The sequence below is a fragment of the Martes martes genome, assembly GCF_963455335.1.
Source record: "Martes martes genome assembly, chromosome: 13".
In the NCBI taxonomy this organism is placed as follows: Eukaryota; Metazoa; Chordata; class Mammalia; order Carnivora; family Mustelidae; genus Martes; species Martes martes.
In genome coordinates, this window is record NC_137901.1 from 85,873,465 (window position 1) to 85,892,183 (window position 18,719).

An 18,719-nucleotide genomic window follows, 5' to 3' on the forward strand; every position below is an offset into this window, starting at 1 on the left:
CTCTGTGACATGAGGTCACAGAGGTTGGCTTGGCTGGGGAAGGGACAGTAGGCTTTGCCATTGACATCACGCGGCTTCCATATCCGGTTTCAAGGTAACTAACGGCACCTGTTGTCGCCATATCGCTGTTAGGGAAAGGGACAGCGGAGGGCAAGCAGCTCCTTATAAAGGTGTGGTTCAGATGTTACACACCTACCTGCCCCCCTTTGGCCAGCTCGTCATCCTGCTGCTACACGTAGCTGCAAGGGAGTCTGAGAAATGTCTGTTACTGGACGACCATGTGCCGAGCTACTACTCAGTGGGGTCCTGTTACTAAAGGAAGTAAAGGTGAATAAGCATTAGGAACAATTTGGTTTTGCAACGGTGTGCATTTCTCATATGTATGCATATATATTTATGTGCATATATATACGAATAGGTCTATATAGAACATAGAAATGCCAGGCTACAGTCTGGAGGAATACATAGACAGAAGAAAGTGGTACCAGTAATTACCTCTGGAGAAAGGGGAGAAGACAGGATGTGGGATATTCATAGCCGACTGTAGGCCTGGCGGTAGTGTTTTAATTTTTAACAAGGATCATGTCTTCATGTTTTACTTAAGAAATTAAATATTAATTTAAACCCAGGAGGACCTGGTGAGCATCTGGCTGTCTGATGTTGCAGTCTTGGTCTTATCTTTCTGTGATGGGACCCCACCCCAGAGAGTGCCAGGAGATAGCAGAGCCCTTTATCTTCCAGGAGCCTCAGCTGCTCTTGCTGAGGAATTCTGAGTCTGAGGCGCCACCTTCTCAGGACCTGCGTAGGGTACTTGGGATCTCTCTGCCCCCATCCTTCCTGTCCCTTTCTGGAGGGTTTCCTTTATTACTAGCAGATTAGTTGAACATAGAGGGCCCTGGAATTCAAAAGGTAGTAAATCACAGCCTCCCTCTCTCCAGAGTGCTTGTTAATTACAGATAGGAAGCTGGTCACTGTGAATGGAGAAAGCAATGGGCAGAAGCAATCAAAGTTAGCATCACAGACACTGTGTCCCTCCTGATAGGAGAAACGGAGGACACAGCATCACTTTAATGGCATTTCTGTCCCAGAAGCATAACCAAAATTCGCTCATGAGGAAATATCTGACAAACCCAGATGGAGGGACATTCTTCAAAACAACTGGACTGAACCCTTGAAAAATGTCCATGTCATGGGGCACCTGGGTTAAGCCAGAGGGTTAAGCCTCTGCCTTCAGCTCAGGTCATGGTCTCAGAGTCCTGGGATCGAGCCCCAAATCGGGCCCCCTGCTCGGCGGGGGGCCTGCTTCCCCCTCTCTCTCTGCTTGCCTCTCTGTCTACTTGTGATCTCTCTCTCTCTGTGTCAAGTTAAAAAAAAAAAAAAACACGTCCATGTCATGAAAGACGAAGTTGAGGGGTGCCTGGGTGGCTCAGTCGTTAAGTGTCTGCTTTCAGCTCAGGTCATGATCCCAGGATTCTGGGAACGAGCCCCACATCAGGCTCCCTGCTCAGCAGGAAGCCTGCTTCTCTCTCTCCCGCTCCCCCTGCTTGTGTTCCCTCTCTTGCTGTGTCTGTCTCTGTCAAATAAATAAATAAAATCTTAAAAAAAAAAAAAGCGAAGTTGAGGAACTGTTAAAGGAACCTAAAGAGATACGATGATTTGATCATTGTACTATGGATATATGAGAGAATGTTGAGCTTTCTTTCTTTTTTTTTTTTTTTTTGGTAAAGATTTTATTTAATTTGGGAGAGAGAGAGAGTGAGCAGGAGTGGAGAGAGCATCAGAGGGAGAGGGAGCGGCTGGGAGCCCAACTTGTGGCTCGATCCCAGGACCCCAGGATCATGACCTGAGCCAAGGGCAGATGCGTCACCAACGGAGCCACCCAGGCGCCCCGAGAATGCCACGTTCTTAGGAAATGGGTGCTGTGAAGTGTTTAAGAGTAAAGAAGCATGTTGTCTACGACCAACGGTTTAGGAAGGAGTAGGCAAACTTTTTTTTGGCAGAAAGGCTAGGTAATGAGGATCCTAGATTTTGGCGGGCCATATGGTCTGTGTCACAACTACTCACTGTGCTGCCGCAGCACCAGAGTATCCTCGGCCATATGCAAACGAACGGGTGTGGCTGTGCTCCAATGAAGTTTATTTACGGATTCCGAAATTTCAACTTCATGGACTTCTCATGCATCCTGAAATATTCTTTTGATTTTTTTTTTCCCCCAGCCAGGCAAAAACCATTCCTAGCTTACTGCTCATGCAAAATCTGGTGGCTGGTGATTTGGCCTGTGGATTGTAGTTCACTGTTGCCTGATATAGACCAAGAAAACACACACACACACACACACACACACATACGATAAAGCAAATATATATGGCATAACGCCAACAGTGAATCTGGGTGAAGGGTAGGGGGGAGGTTCTTTGTATTCTTAGATTTCTTTAGTAAGGTTGAAAGTATTTAAAAAGAGAAAGTTAGGGGCGCCTGGGTGGCTCAGTGGGTTGAAGCCTCTGCCTTCGGCTCAGGTCATGGTCCTGGGGCCCTGGGATCGAGCCCTGCATCGGGCTCTCTGCTCGGCAGGAAGCCTGCTCCCCCACCCCACCACCTCTCTCTGCCTGCCTCTCTGCCTACTTGTGATTTCTGTCTGTCAAATAAATAAATAAAATCTTTTTTAAAAATAAATAAATAAATAAAAAGAGAAAGTTACGTAAAAGACATGATTTTCCTCTCCGGGGACCCAGGAAGGAGAGAGTGAAGGTGCTGTGTGAATTCAGGGGACCAGACCCTCTCATCTCGGGTTCAGGGGAGACTTGCTCACATTGTTCTTTGATGTTACTCCTAATTGTTACCTGTTCACTTCATTGCCTTCGATTCTTTATTTTCTGGCTTGACTGTCCTATCTAAAGACCCCGCTTGGCAGATGTCTAGAGACCCCGTTTAGGCTCTGGCCTCATCCTTTGACTATCCTGTTTTTCTCTCCCTTGGTAAATACATTTCTCTCCCCCCAAGAAAACAGACACTTTAAATATGTTCATTGGGTTATTGTTTTTAATTTCATGGTCCCTGTCCCTCATATTGTTTCCTCCAAGTTGTTGGTGCTTGTCTGAGATTATCAGAACACTGGAGGGAAGGGCTTGTTTCGGAGCATATGGCGGAAGGTTGGGGGAGTGTGCTGGGGCAGCAAGATTGAGAAGTTCAGTTAATGCGTTCATTCTCCTTGCCTTGAGGTGAAGTCTCTTGTATTGCCCCAGGCCTTGCAGTCCTGAGTGGTTATTTCCAGAGCCTGGGGTAGGGAGGGCTGGCTCTAAGGGAAGAGGTGTGTCCTTTTCTTAGTTGGCTTAGCAAGAACTCTCTTCATTGCCAGGATCAGAAACCCAACTCAGACTGGCCTAAGTGAAAAGGGGTCTATGCATCATATCACCAAGAGCATTACATTCAGACCTGGTTAGATCTCAGGGCTCAGCTGATGGGGAGAATTCTGTCCCATACTGCACTGCAATTCTGTTTCCCTGCTTGGCTTCATTGGCTCAGCAGTCCCGGGTGTACTTTCTCCCAGATGAGCAAACCCAGAAGAAGGAGGGCGTTTGTAAACCAATACTTCTAAACCAGAGTCCCAGGGCTGACTCTCATTGGCCCAGTTTGAGCATGTGTGTACTGTCTCTGAACCAATCAGTGGCTGGGGCATTGGAGGATACTGATTGGCCAGGCCTGGATCACATGACCGCTGTCGACGCGGAGACGCTTGACTCCTCTCAAACCACCTGGGCCAAGTAGAGGTTGACAAGAGGTTGCCTCTCAGAGGCATATTTGGCGCCTGTTGCTATTAGGAAGGGTGGAACCTGGGTAGGAAAAAAACCACGAGTTCCGCACAGAAGTGCTGTGCCGTGCTGCGTCCCCCAATTCCCGTCCTGGTTGTCTAAGCCACCTCTCTGATCATAGTAGTTGTATCATCTTAGCTGTCAAACCGACTTCCCCGGTCATGTCCGGCGGTGCAGAACCACCCACTCACACTCTCCTGTACACCCTGCTCGGGCCCCTCCATCCCCCAGGAGACCCACAGGATCTACAAGCAGAAGCTGGAGGAGCTGACCTCGCTCCAGACTTTGTGTAGCGGCTCCATCAACAAGCAGAAGGCGCGCCTGAAGGACTTGAAGCACACACTCCAGAGGTAGGCGAGGCTGAGCTCCTCGGTTTTAAGGGACAGAAACCCAGCTCGAAGCTGGCTGAAGCAGAGAATGGAAATTTTAATGGGGAAAAAAAAAACCAAAAAAAACAAAAAAACAAAAAACCCAGGAGTATCTTCAGACATCACTGGATCCTGGGGTCAACAGATGTTTTTAGGAATCTGTTTGTTTTTGCCCCCTTTCTAAATTCTGCCTTCCTCTAGATTGGCTTCACCCTCAGGCTGACTGCCCCCTTAGGGTCACCGAGATGGCCGCCAGCAGTGCCCAACTTATATCATCCAGATATAATTCCTCCAGCCTTCCTTCCTATTGGTTTGGTTACCCCAGGAGAATAACTTGTTTTTCAGTAAAAGTTCTGGGTGTGAGCCTAATTGGCTGGAATTGGTCACGTGAGCATTTGTGAACCAATCCCTGAGACTCTGGTTGGGCAGTACTGGGTCATGTGCTCAGTTCATGGACCTGGAGGATAGGATGGAAGAGCCTTACTGGAACCATATGGAGGGGGAAAGAGGATGAGAGGTAGTTTCCCGGAGCAAAGTTGCTGTAGGTCTTTGGTGTAGGTGGTAGGAAGTCTGGGATCCCCAGGGGGAAATACTTAAGCTCATGACTTAGTTCAGTTCTTGAGGCCACGATCATATGTTCACCTCCCAGTCCTCATGTCTTCATGGTTTGGAAAGTGCTTTCATTCCCCCACAGGTGAAGGAGTCCAATGGGTGCTGTGATCCCCAGGCAGGCAAGGAGACTGGTTGAGGTTGTAAGAAGCATCGAGATAGAAAGATGGGAGGGCAGTGCCCAGAGCTCCCACATTCTTCCTCCAGTCTGAGTAACACCCCTCCTTCTCCTGTGCCCACATCTCTGGCCAAACAGGTACAGGAAGCATGCCAGCCGGGAGGAGGCAGAGCTCATTCAGCAGATGGGTGCCAACATCAAGGAGCGGCAGAACGTCTTCTTCGACATGGAGGCCTACCTGCCCAAGAAGAATGGGTAGGAGCTGGGAGCTTATTGGACCCCTGCTGCGGGCAGATGCCCAGGCCTAGCATACCTGGTCTGGTGACTCCCATCTCCCTGCTAGGGCTTGAGGTTGAGGGGAAAGGAGGGAAGCAAGGGCAGGAAAGAGAAGGAGGCTTCCTCATACATTCATTCCTCCATGGAACAGGAGGGGATCGCAGGAGGCCTTTTGTGAGGAACCACATACAAGATCTGGTTTCCAGCACCTGCTGCATGCCTGGTGTCAGTCGAGGTGAAGAGGAAAGATGTTTTCTCCCAGGAAACAAATATTTAATTTATTTTATTTATTTCATTTATTTATTTGACAGAGACAGAGATCACAAGTAGGCAGAGAGGCAGGCAGAGAGAGAGGGGGAAGCAGGCTCCCTGCTGAGCAGAGAGCCCGATTTGGGGCTTGATCCCAGGACCGTGAGATCATGACCCAAGCCAAAGGCAGAGGCTTAACCTACTGAGCCACCCAGGCACCCCCACTGATTTTATTTTCATTTTAAATTCCAGGATAGTTAACAAACAGTATTGTGTTAGTTTCAGGTGTACAACAGAGTGATTCAAGACTTCCATACGTCACCCAGTGCTCATCTCAACAAGGGCACTCCATCATCCCCATCACCTAGTTCACCCCTCCCGCACCCCATCCCCTCTGGTAACCATCAGTTCTCTGCACTTAAGAGTGTGTTTGTTGGTTTCTCTCTCTCTCTCTCTCTCTCTCTTTTTCTTTTTTTTTCCTTTAAGAACAAACACGTATTGAGTGCCTGCTCTATGCCTAGCCTTGTGCTGGGAGCTCTTGAATTGTCTGCAGCTTGGTGAGTCAGACCCAGGTATCCAAATTCTACAAGGTTCAAAGACATTAGGGGGGTGTTCTGCTCAGGCGGCTCAGGCCAGGTTTGGATGTGAACACTCTTCCTCCTTTGGAGAAGTCCATTTCCTCCCTCAGGTGACATGACTGCCACCTGTTCCAGAGTGAGATCGGATAGTGTTGTATCGAAACTGAGGTGGGCTGCTAAGTGCGCTCCCATCACTTCCCTGTGGCCCTTTCTCCCGGTTTTGCCTAGCGCTGAATCAGAGCCTCTGATCAGGAGGCTTACTCGCTCTTTTACACTTGAAGCCATTCCTCTTGGCTTCTCCTCTTTTGCCATAGGAAAAACTCCCTGAGTTGGGTGGTGATAATTTTCCATAGAATGAAACCCCATGACCCTTTTTTACAGAGCGGCCCAGGTCCACTTTCCCAGCTCCAGCCTCCTGAGTCCTCTGTGTATTTTGCAACAGTTGGAAATCCTTGGATTACAAATGACAGAAAGCCCAGCTCAGAGTGCTTACAAAAAAATGGGCGATTTATTGGCTCATGTAACCTCAAGGTGCAGATGTGGCTGCAGGTCTGGCTGGATCCTGCTGCTCAAATGATACTGTTAGGCTCTGTCTCTCCATGAGCTTTTCTTTTATTCCCTTTGCCATGTGTGTCTTGTTCTTAGGGAGACTTTCTCTACAAGCTGGCCCCAGGCGCTCTCAGTTTGCATTCTGCCAGCTTAGCAATTCCAGCAGAGAAAGCCTCTTTGTTTCTTTATAGTTCTGGGAAAAGTCCCAGGACTGAGTCTCATTGGCCTGAGACCATTGTGTCACATGACCATCATTGACCCAATCAGGAGGGTGCAGTGCTTTGGTTGGCTAAGGCTGGGTCATATGCTTTACCCTGGGACCTGGGGGGGAGCGGAGAGATTCTCCGAAGGGAAATGGAACCTCTCTTTCAGGACGTAGGGGCTGTATCTCTAAGCGGGGGAAAAAAATTGATGTTCTTTTTACATCTCTGTTTCAGTTACCTCAGACCAGAAATGCCCCTAGAATTTATTCAGAGCTAGAAAGAAGACTTTTCTGTTTGCTTTTCTCCTCTCAGCCTTCTACTACTCACCCTTCAAAGCCCAGTTCAAATGTTACCAACTCAGTGAAGCTTTTCCAAAGACCCCGCCTCCCTCTGTAGAATTAAACCCTTCTCCCCTGAGATTTTGTAACTCTTTACTTGCACCTTTATTAGTGCCATTAGAGTACGGGCTGTTGTAACAAAAGCCCAATGATACGGGGGCTCAAACAAGGGGGAGGTTTCTCTTCTCATACACAGCAGTCCAGAGCTGAGGGGACCAAGAGTGGTGGGCTCATGGGGTCGTCTAGGGACTCAGGGTGCTTCCGTCTCCAGCTCGCTGGTTCACCACCCTTCAGGGAGTTGTCCTCACCTTCGCAGCCAAAGCTGGCTCTCACCGTCTCATCTCCAGGGAGTGGAGGGCAAGCAGATACCTTTTACCAAAAAAAGTTTGCCCTTTCCTGGGGAAGCCAAAAATGCACTTACTCTATAATCCAGAAATTCCACTCCTGTCTGCATAGCCAATGGAAATGAGTGCTTCTGGCCTCCAGTAGACGTATATAAGAAGGTTGACAGCAAAGAATCCAGACACAAAAGGCCCCATGTTGCAAGAGTCTTTTTTTGAGTGAAATGTCCGGAATAGGCAAATCCATACATGTGGAATAGATAGTGGTTGCCAGGTGCTGGGGGGGAGGGCGGAAAGGGAGTGACTGCTGATGGGTATGGGCTTTCTTTCGGGATGATGAAAATGGTCTAGAATTAAGTAATGGTGATGTTGCTGTACAATGTTGTGAATATACTGGAAACCGTGAAGTTGCGTGCTTGAAAAGGGTGATGTTATGGGGATGCCTAATGGGTTCAGTCAGAAGAGGATGCAACTTTTGATCCTCAGGGTTGTTAGTTCGAATCCCATGTGGGGTGGAGAGATCACTTAAATAAATAAATACAACTTTTTTTTTTTTTTAAGGGTGATGTTATGGTATGTGAATTACATCTCAGTTAGAAAAAAAAGAAAGCTGTTCACAGCAATGTATTTCTATTAGCCAAAAACTGAAGACAACTTAAGCGTGTATCAGTAGTAGAATGAATAAATAAGTTTTGGGGTCTCCACTCAGGGGAATACTATACACAGACAATGTGGGTGAACCTCCCAGACATAATATTGAGGAAAAGAACTCAGCCATAAAATATACTATAGGTATACCTATAAATATACTGAAGTATTATACTTCAGTTTTAAAAAAAGAACCCTTTCTGGGGCTCCTGGGTGGCTCAGTGGGTTAAAGCCTCTGCCTTTCACTCAGGTCATGATCTCAGGGTCCTGGAATCGAGTCCCGCATCGGACTCTCTGCCCAGCGGGGAGCCTGCTTCCGCTTGTCTCTCTGCCTGCCTCTCTGCCTACTTGTGATCTCTGTCTGTCGGATAAATAAACAAAATCTTTAAAAAAAAAAAAATAAAAGCTTTTTAAATTGACCTAGAGATTTGTAGAAATTATACATATGCCATCACCTCATTGGCTGGAACTCAGTCACATGCTCACATGAGCTGCAAGGGAGCCTGGGAAATATGGTCTCTAAGCCAGCTAAGATGGGAAGAAATGGGTTAGTCATGACTGCTGGGTGTCATAATTGTTGCATTCTCTAGTTAGTCTTTATTCTCCATGTGAGAATTTTACTGCTGAGTTTAGCACGCTATTTTCTAACATTGGTGCTCAAGGCATGCTTATTGGTTGAATGTTTTTGGTTGGGGCCCATTCCTAGGGCTGGGCTGAGTCAGCCCTCACCAGTCCTTTCCTTCCAGGCTCTACTTAAATCTGGTCCTTGGCAATGTGAATGTGACCCTTCTCAGCAACCAGGCCAAGTAAGTATCTCTGACCCCCGCCTGACTCTAGGGAATCCAGGAATTTTGCCCTTTCAACTTAGAAGAAATGAACTAGCTAGAATTTTTGTGTAAATAAAAAAAAAAATTATAGTGTGGGCTGGGGCCCTTGGTCTTCCTGACACTCTCCTACTCAGTGAGGAGACCGCCTTGGGAGTGTTCCTTCCTTCTTTTCATGCAGTCAGTACGTTGGTTGGGTGAGCAGAACTGCCACTCTCCCATGAGAAACGGTCCCTGCTCCGTTCCACCCCTCATCACACACGGTTCTCCTGGGAAGCAGGCAGTGCTGTCCACCTGAAATCAGTCAGTCCCAGGGGCGGTCGAGCTGTGGTGTTTCTGCTGCCGTAGCTGATTAGGGAGGAGCCCTTCTCCACCCCCTGCCCATCCCCATCACCAGCCCAGAGACCTCCCCCAGGAGCCCAGGGACGTGGGAAGCTTTGCCCATCGGTCCTCTTTCTCTCATTGACCATCACCATTCATTCAAGGCCAGAGCTTTCCTTTAGTGGGATCACGAGGTTCTTGTGGACAGTGGCTGGTGGTAGGTGGAGGATCTGATGGTGCCGAGGATTCTGTCCCCAGACGGGATATAGTTATATTACTGTAACTATAGTAATAGTTACGTGACCTTTCCTGGGGGTGTCTGTCACTGCAGATTTGCTTACAAGGACGAGTATGAGAAGTTCAAGCTCTACCTGACCATCATCCTGCTCCTAGGGGCTGTGGCCTGTCGATTTGTCCTTCACTACAGGTAACAGGAAACATGGTGGTGTGTGTAGGTTTGGCGGGGGCTTGGCGGGGGTGGGTGGCTCTCTCCTGCGTCTGCAGTGTTTGGGCGATTGTAGGTAGAGAAGAGCCCTTTCTCCTGCAGAACAGCAGTCCTGTCTACTCGACATCTGTCCAACAAATACCTACTGAACCACTACTGGAGAGATCTTATAACTAGGAGTTAGGAAGGATCCCAGTGGCACACCCACACAGTGGAATATCATTCCAGTAATGAGTAGGAATACAGTAGTGACACATGCTACAACATGGGTTCTGACAACGTTATGTTCGATGAAAGAAGCCAGTCACACATTATATGATTCCACTTACATGAAATATCCGGAACAGGTGAATCGATAGAGGCAGAAAGCAGATTAGTGGTCAGGAGCTGGGTGGGGGTGGGGGTGGGGGTGGGTGCTGTTGATGAGGAAGGGGTTTCTTTTGGAGTGAAGAGAATGTTCCAGAATTAGATAGAGGCAGTGATTGTATAGCTCCGCGAATATACTAAAAAGTAATGAATTAGGCACTTTGAGAGGGTGGATTTTATGGTATGTGAATTATGTATCAGTTATAAAAAGAGAAAGCCAGAAAAAAGGGAAGGAAGAAAAGGAAGATCACAGCCTGCCTGGGTTTGAATCCTGGCTTTGGGACTGATTGGCTGTTACCATGAGCGGGTTCCCTCCAGGAGCCTCAGTCTCCCCATCTGTAAAACGGGGGTGACACCAGGCTTTGTTAGCGCTGCATGCGGAGGGCTCTGCCGGGCGCCAGCAGTGCTGGGGAGAGAGAGCGCCAGCCGCTCCTTCTGGAGCCTGAAGAAGCCACGTGGCTCTGAGAGGCTGAAGGCCAGTGCCTCGGGGGGTTTCATTTCTACCCCCCCCCCCCGGTTTTGTGCCTCGAGGGGAGGCAGCTGGGTACAGCTTGGGCATCTGGCCCTTGTGTCGGGCTTATTTGCTGGCAAGGGCTTGGCTGGGAGTCCGGTTTCTGGTCTGGCCACTTGAATGTCCAGACAAAGGCTCTTTTAGGTCCCGGGCCCGTGCCCACCTGCTGCCTTGGGCTGGCCTGTTTCCCCAGAGGCTAAAGGCTGCACACATCGGCACTGCCCGCTCACATGCCCCTCTGGAAGGGAGAGACGTTCTCGATGTGCAGCCAGATCCCCTGGCGCCGGCACACCTCGGGGGCCCTCAAAGGGCAAACCTGTGGTTGGTTCTAAAGTTCAGCGAGGGCCTGGCTCTCTCAGCTTCTCCCCATCCCTTTCTATATTCATTTCCCGGGGCTCGTATAACAAAGCACCACTAACTGGTTGGCTTGGGACAACTGAAATCTATTCTCACACAGTGCTAGAGGCCAGAAGTCTGAAATCCAGGTGTTGGTGGGGCCATGCTCACTCTGAAGGCTGTAGGGGAAGGTCCCGTCTCGCCTCCCAGCCGGAGTGCTGCCGGCCTCCTTGGCTCTTCTTGGCTTAAAGCTGCTTCCCGCCCCTCTCAGCCTCCTGTGCCTCAATCTTGTCACGTAGCCCCCTTCCCTGTGTGTCCCTGTGTTTGTCTCATGGCCTTCTCGGGAGGACACCAGTCTTTGGATTCAGGGCCTACCCTAACCTGTTATGACCTTGTCTTAACTAATTAAATTTGCAAAGACACTGTTTCCAAATGTCATTCTGAGGTCCTGGGTGGACATGAATTTTGAGGCAACACTAGTACCCCTTCCGTGGGTTAAAAATAGGACGGGGGAAGGGGGCTGGACAGGCAGCTCCTCTCTGTTCTGCCTTCAGGGAAGTCTGCCCTGCTGTTTGACCTTGGGCAAATGACCTAACCTCTCCCCACCTGGGTTGCTTCACACCCAAAATGAGGGTAACGGGAGCTACTTGATAGGATGGCTGAGAGGACCACATAGGTTCTATTTGCAGTGTTTATTTTTTATTTTTTTTTAGAATTTATTTATTTATTTGACAGAGAGAGAGAGAGATCCCAAGTAGGCAGGCAGATAGAGCGGGGGAAGCAGTCTCCCTGCTGGGCAGAGAGCCTGATGTGAGGCTTGATGCCAGGACCCTGAGATCATGACCTGAGCCGGAGGCAGAGGCTTAACCCACTGAGCCACCCAGGCGTCCCAGGATTTGGTTTTGAAGCTGCGGGAAAAAGGTGGTTGGAGTTAAGCTCAGGTTAGTTGGGGCTTGGTTTTGGATCTCACTCCTGGGCAGCTTGCTTCCTCTCTCTGGGCCTCAATGTCCTCATCTGTAAAATGGGAAGTTGTCCTGTCTTGGTGTGTGTTCCCCCAGAGGCAACCCGAAGACAAGCATTTGAGTGCCAGTAGTTTCTTTTACAGGTGATCCCAGGAAACAATGGTAGAGGAATGGGAAGTAAGACAGGAGGGGCTCCCCTATAGGCATCTGGAGACCTGGGGGACAGCATGGAACATGCCTCAGTTACCCACTTGAGGGGTGAAGGAGCAAGGGTGTTTATCTTCCAGCTGCTGTTGGTTAGGGGAGTTGAGGACTGTTTCCAGAGGGCATCAATTCCCCCGGCCCCGATCTGCCTCTCACAGCAGCGGGGGCCTGAGAAAGCCAGGCGTGCCAGAACGGGAGGGTCTGGCTGTCGGGAGCTCTGTCAACGGGCGCAGATGTGGTTAAGTGCATCTACCACAGAAAGCCGTCCTGTAGGGTCGGACGAGGATTCAGAGAGATCGTTCACGTGAAATGCCTGCGGCGTTGTAAGTTCCTGGTAATTAGAGCTGGCCTGGCGTGGCCCGAGTCACGGTCCCGAAGAGGTGCGTGTTCTAATCCCCAGAATCTGCAAATGTGTGACCTTGCTTGGCACAACATCTCTGCAGATAGATTAAGTGAAGGAACTTGAGAAGAGATTATCCTGGATTATTCAGTAAGTCCAGGGATCCTTATAAGAGGGAGGTTTGAGGGTCCGAGTCAGAGAAGGAAATGTGATGCCACGAAACAAGGAATGCAGGAGTGTCTAGAAGCCGGCACAGGTCAGCAAGTGCACTCTCCCCGAGAGCCTCCAGAAGGAACCCAGCCCTCCCCATTTCAGACCTCCGACCTCCAGAACTGTTAAGAGAATAAATGTGTGTTGCTTTCAGCCACTAATTCTTTTGTTACAGCCGCAACAGGGAGCTCATACACTCTGGCAGAGAAGGCTGGGGCTGGTACCTCAAGCATTTCCCTGAAGTGCTGGGGCCATAAAACCTTATTTTTATTCCCCTCTTTATGGAGAAGGTGTAGGAAAGGCCCATCGAGAAACATCCTGGTAACCACGACTCACAACTGGGCCTGCCTCCTGCCTGAAGGGGAGCCCGGAAGTCGGTGTCTGAGTGACCTTCTGCCCTGGGGAGGCCCTCCCCACGCCAACACTCCATTCAAGTCAAGTAGGCTTTTGATTTCCTCAGAACTCAGCACCTGAGACTCATTTCTCAGGCTTTGGGTACTCTGTGATCCTTCCCAGAGTCATAACAGGGAATGCAGGGAGCCCTTCCTATGCCCCAGGCCCCACTCCCCGTGCTTCCTGGGTTAAACTCCAGCCTACACGAGAGTTGCTCTCACTCTCCCCACGTTAGTGCAGGAGTGATCACACGGGAGAATCAATGACTTGCCCCTCATCCTACAGCTCGGAAGAGGCAGAGCTGGGATTTGAACTCAGGCCCTGTGCTTCCAGAGTCCATTCCTGGCCCTCCCAGGGCGATGGTTCCCGGCCTTCCACAGGCGATGGCTCAGGAGGGCTTGGGGTTGAAAGTCTGTCATCTGTGACCACAAAACAGGGTCACATTGCTTAAAAGCCAACCTTCCAACTTCGGCTCTTACTGTTTGAGTCATACCTTTCCATTTCCCTCCCAGGGTTATCGTAGTTGTCCCAGTTCAGATATGGAAATGGAGGAGATGGGGAGTTTCTCCCTCCCCGGTGCAGGTGGATACTGCCCCCCCCCACAGTCGTGAAAGGATTTGTCTGGCACTGGGAAGGACAGAGGCGCTTCCCTTTGGGTTGGAAGCTAGAGCCTCCATTAGAGTCAGTGGCAGAGGAGGTCCCGAGGGGCCGTCTGTCATAGGCTCTGCCCGGGGACCCTTCATCCAGCCATAGTCAGGTAGGGGGTCAGCCTGCGAATCTCACAGCAAAGCTGAGGCCAGGGCGGTAGTGGGAGGGAGGTCTCTGATGAGGTCACCTGCCACGTGTCTGCCAGCTCTCCCCACTTGTCTGCCAGCTCTCCGCTCTGACCAGGGCACAGCACCGGCTCCAGCCTCTCTGTGCTGTCCTAAGGCCTCTCTGCCCGGCTCTGGGCCACGAGGACTGCAGAAGAGGCAGGGGGTTCTTAATTCATCTTACAGACCATTCGGGCCATAAGAATTTTTTTGTGGGTGCCTGGGTGGCTCAGTCGTTAAGCATCTGCCTTTGGCTCGGGTCATGATCCCAGTGTCCTGGGATTGAGCCCTGCATGGGGCTCCCTGCTCAGCGGGAAGCCTGCGTCTCCCTCTCCCATTCCCCCTGCTTGTGTTCCCTCTCTCGCAGTGTCTATCTCTGCCAAATAAATAAAATATTTAAAAAAAAAAAAGAATTCTTTTGTAAGTGCAACAAAGTTAATAGATCTTTTAAGGGGTCCGAGGGAATTGACATTTGTAAATTACATTTACACTGTAGACGGTTTAAGAGACTCAGTTTTCTGCTTGAAGTCCTCCTGCTGCCCTTCCACCAAAAATTTTACATCAGACAGTAAGAACTTAGAAGGGAACGAGGGTGTCCCAGTGCTCAGGGAAGGGGACAAAACCTCAGCTAGAGCCTTAAAAGCAAGCAGGATTCTGGCAGAAAGGTGAGGAGGGGGACAGGCAGGCTAGGTGGCAGCCATGCTTACTCTGTCTTCTGCAGGATGGTGGGGGGGGGGGGGTTGTTCCCAGAGGCAGCCCGGTTTGCTGTTCTGTTGCTCTGTGGTGGGGGAGGGGGTGGTAAGAGCCATCCCTGGTTCTCATGCCTGCGCTTCTCCCCGGGGCTGTTTCTTTCCACCAGGGTGACGGACGAAGTTTTTAACTTCCTGCTGGTGTGGTATTACTGCACCCTGACAATTCGAGAAAGTATTCTCATCAGCAATGGCTCAAGGTAATTGGGGGCCCGGCTTTGCAGGGGGTATTGGGGGAGCCAAAGGGAGGTCTGTCATGGAAGGGATGCATGTGAGGGCTGGCACCCTCAGCCCATATTCCCTTCCTCCGTGGAGGGGCAGGGTGTCCCTGACTGCCCCAGGGTGGAGGAAAACCATGTCTGCTGCTGCGAGGCCACCTTCTGTGGTCTCCTGCTTACCAAAAACTCTAACTCAGAGAGGTTTAACACAACAGAAAGTTGGTTTTCTCCTCTCAAGGAACAGGTCTGTTGGGACTGACTTCAGGTCAAGCTTAATCCAGGTGCTTAGACAATGGCATCAGGATCCACTTTCTCTCCATCCCTCACTTCTGCCTTCTGTGATGCTGTCTTCCTTCTCAGGCTCCATGCAGAGGCATCCCGGAGCTCTGGGCCCACGTCTTTTATTTCTAGCATCCCCAGCAAAATAGGGCACCTTGCTGTTTTCCAAGAGTCTCACTGGGTCCCCTTGGTACCTGCTGAATCCTGTGCCTGTCTCTGAACCAATCATTGTGGTCAGAGAATGCGCAGCTCTGATTGGTCAGGCTTGAGCCTCGTGCCGGCCCCTGCAGGCCACCATCAGAAGCCTAGGAGCTGAGTGTCAAGGGGACAGTGGGTGGGTCCCCAGAGGAAAATTGGGATAGTGTCATTAGAAGGATGAATGGATTCTGGTGACAAGAATGGGAGGTCCCCCACAGGGAGATGGGGAGGACGGAGGACAGGTGGTGAGGGTCTTGGTTCAAACCTACCTTGTTACCCAGACGGTGCTAAAGAGGAAGACAGCCAAGCTGGGAATGAGAGTTCCTGAGTTCTAGTCCCGCGGCTGTTGCTGAGTGGCTCTGTGGCCCTGGGCAACTGAAGTCCCCTCCCTGGGCTATTTCACAGCCCCATAAGGACATGTGCCTCAGCATTGCTGAGTGAATGGAGGCACAGTTGGGGGGGGGTCCCCACCTCTGAGGGGCTGCAAATACGAGGAGCCCTGCTCTTTTGTCACTCTCCTTCCTACCCTACCTGTCTCTGAGCTGAGAGTCTTGGGGCCCAATTAAGACCCATGATTTGCCACCTGTGGGACCCATTTTCCATAGATCTGATTTCCTTTCTGGGGTAAGCTGTTTCTTCTCTGTGTACCATGCTTGTCCCAGTTTTTCCCTGAAACGGAAAGTAACAACCTCCCCGCCCCTCCCTGCTTCCTCCCTCTTGGGCGCTAGTAAGGAACATCATGAACTGTGTATTTAAGATTGGGGGTGTCTGCAAACCCCTAAATAATTTGCCACCTTTTCGCTTTTCTGCCCAGTGGTCTCTTATGGCAGATCCCTGCCCTGCCGGGCCTTAACCTGAAGGTAGAGCCCAGAGGTAAGGACCAGGGGCCCAGCGATTTTTAGGTGTGCAGCCCTGTAGCATGTAGCCCGTTAGAAAAGATCAGTGTTTCTCAAACAGCACTTACTCTTGACCTATCCTCGCCATTTTTGCCTTTTCCGTGTATCACCCGGATGATAATTTTCAACATTCTAAATCAACCTCCCCCCCCCTTTTTTTTTAACTTAAGTAAATACTAGTTTATTTTAAAAGGAAATTTTATTTCATCACTATACGTGGAAAGCCAGCATCAGTTGCAGGAAAGAGGAAGTAGTGTAAAAATCTCCTTTTGTTTTCCTTGTATAATGTATTGAAGTCAATTATTCTTGCTTCCGGGAGGTTCTGAGCCTGAGGCCTGCTGTCTCTCCGTGTATGTACGTGTGTATAAAAAGGGAGATTAGTGGGCCTTGAGAGGCATTAAAGAGACTCCTTGACTTAATCGGGAGACCAAAGAACTGAACAGATGACCTCTCGCCACCTGGTTCAGTATCACCTAGAGTTACGGTTGAATGTCATCTAAAACTTGGTGGTACGCACCCCATGCTTTGGGAAACACTGAAGTAGAAAATCTTACCAAGGAAATAACATTCATAGTCTTCCTTAATTTTACTGAATAGTATCTTTCTGCTTTGGGGTGCCGTTGGAGGGGAGCCAGGGTGGCAGGTAGTCGGGAAAGAGGGCTGGGCAAATGGCAAGGCCTCCTTGTCATAAATTCTCTACCTGTTCCCATGCGCTTGCTGCCAGTCGTACAGTTTCATCCTTCTGATGGATTCCTATTGAGTCTTCAAAGGCATGCCACATCTCTAACAATCACTAACACTTTAGTAAGAGTTACTCTTACTTTAGTAAGAGTTACTAAAGTTTACTTACTTTATTAAGAGTTACTCTGGTCAGCTCTTTATCTAGTGTGACGAGCTGTGTGTGGTGGGCAGCTGTGTGGGGGGCAGTGTGTGGTGTGATTACTAGAGGGAAGGGAACAGGACTGACTGGAGGTCCCTGCAAGGGTGGGGCACACCAGGAAAGTGAGGAGGAGGACACGGCCCTGGAGGTGGGGTAGAAGTGAAGTTCCAAAGCCAGACCTCATGTGCCTAACACTTCAGCCTATATCTGAAGTTGTAGTGGTACTGTTCCTCTGGGCCTGTCTGCCTGCTTCGGCCTGGGGCAGGGGTTTGGATGTGGTGGGGGCTGGGGTCTGGTATGGGTGGGGTGGGATTGGTGCTTTATCTTCTGGAAGGACTGGGAGCTGTAGCTCATTAGCTCAATGCAATAAGCAAATAAAGTTCCCTTGGAAATCCTGCAAATGAGGGAAACTGCCTGATAGGAGTAAATATGATGGGGGAACATATATAGGCATACCTTGTCTAATTGCACTATGCAGGTATTGTGTGTGTGTGTGTGTGTGTGTGTGTGTGTTTTACAAATTAAAGGTTTGTGACAACCTTGTGTACAGCAGGTCTGTTGGCGCCATTTTCCCAACAGCATTTGCTCATTTTGTGTCTCTGTCACATTTTGATAATTCTTGCAGTATTTCAAACTTCTTCATTATTATTATATTTGTTATGATGATCTGAAATCAGTGATTACAATTTGCTGAAAGCCCAGATGATGGTTAGCATTTTTTAGCACTATTTTTTTTTTAAATTAAGGTATGTACATTGTTCTTCTAGACCTGCTATTTCACACTTACTAGACTACCGGGTAGTGTAAAAGTAACTTTGAGAGGCACTGGAAAACCAGAAACTTCATTCGACCTGCTTTACCATGACATTTGCTTTATTCCCTGAAAGGGAAGCCACAGTATCTCCGAAGTGTGCCTGTGTATCAATGGTTCAAGGAGGTGCAAAGGGCTCACACAGTGCTAACCGTCCTCCACCCTGATCTCTTGGCCCCTCTTGGAAGCACTGGCTTCTAGCAGCCCAGACCACCACCCCGCCAGACTGACAATGTCACAGGAAAGAGCTCTTTCCTTCGCAGATTGAGTTGTGATTTTGACACAAGATTTCTGATTGGCTCAGGTGAGGTCACATGCTCATTCCTGAGCCAATCAGTGTGGCTGTGGAGGATGCAGCGCCCTGGTTGGCTGGCTTGGAGTCACGTGCCCAGTTATATCACTCCCGCTCCCCCTCAGCCACCCAGACTGAGTGTGGGGATGAGGTGGTTCACCCAAAGAAAGGCCTGGCGTGCAACCAGAACATAGGGGGTGGAGTGGGGGTGGGGTGATTGACAGAGAGGCAAAACAGCAGATGTCCTCTACAGCTCGTTCTGGGCCAGAATAAATAATGAATCAGGGATCGTGTTAGCTTTTCTGGCCAACCAGCCCATGGGAGCCTGCTTCCAACTGGCTATTAGAGGGGCCTTTCCTGGGATAAAGCCGTGTAGGGATGGCCAGGAGGGAGGGATCCTCAGTGTGGAAGCCATTCCCCCACCTGCCACGTGACCCGAAACTCAAGCCAGATACAGTCTGTGGCTGCTGGTGCCTATGAGTGGTGCCCACGTGGCTAAGGTGTCCCGAAAGGAGGGCCATGGTATGCTCGGGCACAATTCCCAGATAGCAGGCCGTGCTATTCCTACACCGTAGCTGTGTGTACC

General features: G+C 49.8%; 1 protein-coding gene across 1 annotated transcript in view; it reads left to right on the forward strand.

Annotated features, from left to right (window-relative positions):
- The window catches only part of TMEM120B (transmembrane protein 120B), a 43,002-nt gene that overhangs the window by 15,368 nt on the left and 8,915 nt on the right, over positions 1–18,719 (forward strand). Inside the window, exons 2-6 of the mRNA XM_080821067.1 lie at positions 4,041–4,159; positions 5,043–5,159; positions 8,833–8,892; positions 9,563–9,658; positions 14,670–14,759. Of these exons, the coding sequence (XP_080677193.1) occupies positions 4,041–4,159; positions 5,043–5,159; positions 8,833–8,892; positions 9,563–9,658; positions 14,670–14,759 (482 nt within the window). The remainder of the gene's footprint in view (positions 1–4,040; positions 4,160–5,042; positions 5,160–8,832; positions 8,893–9,562; positions 9,659–14,669; positions 14,760–18,719) is intronic.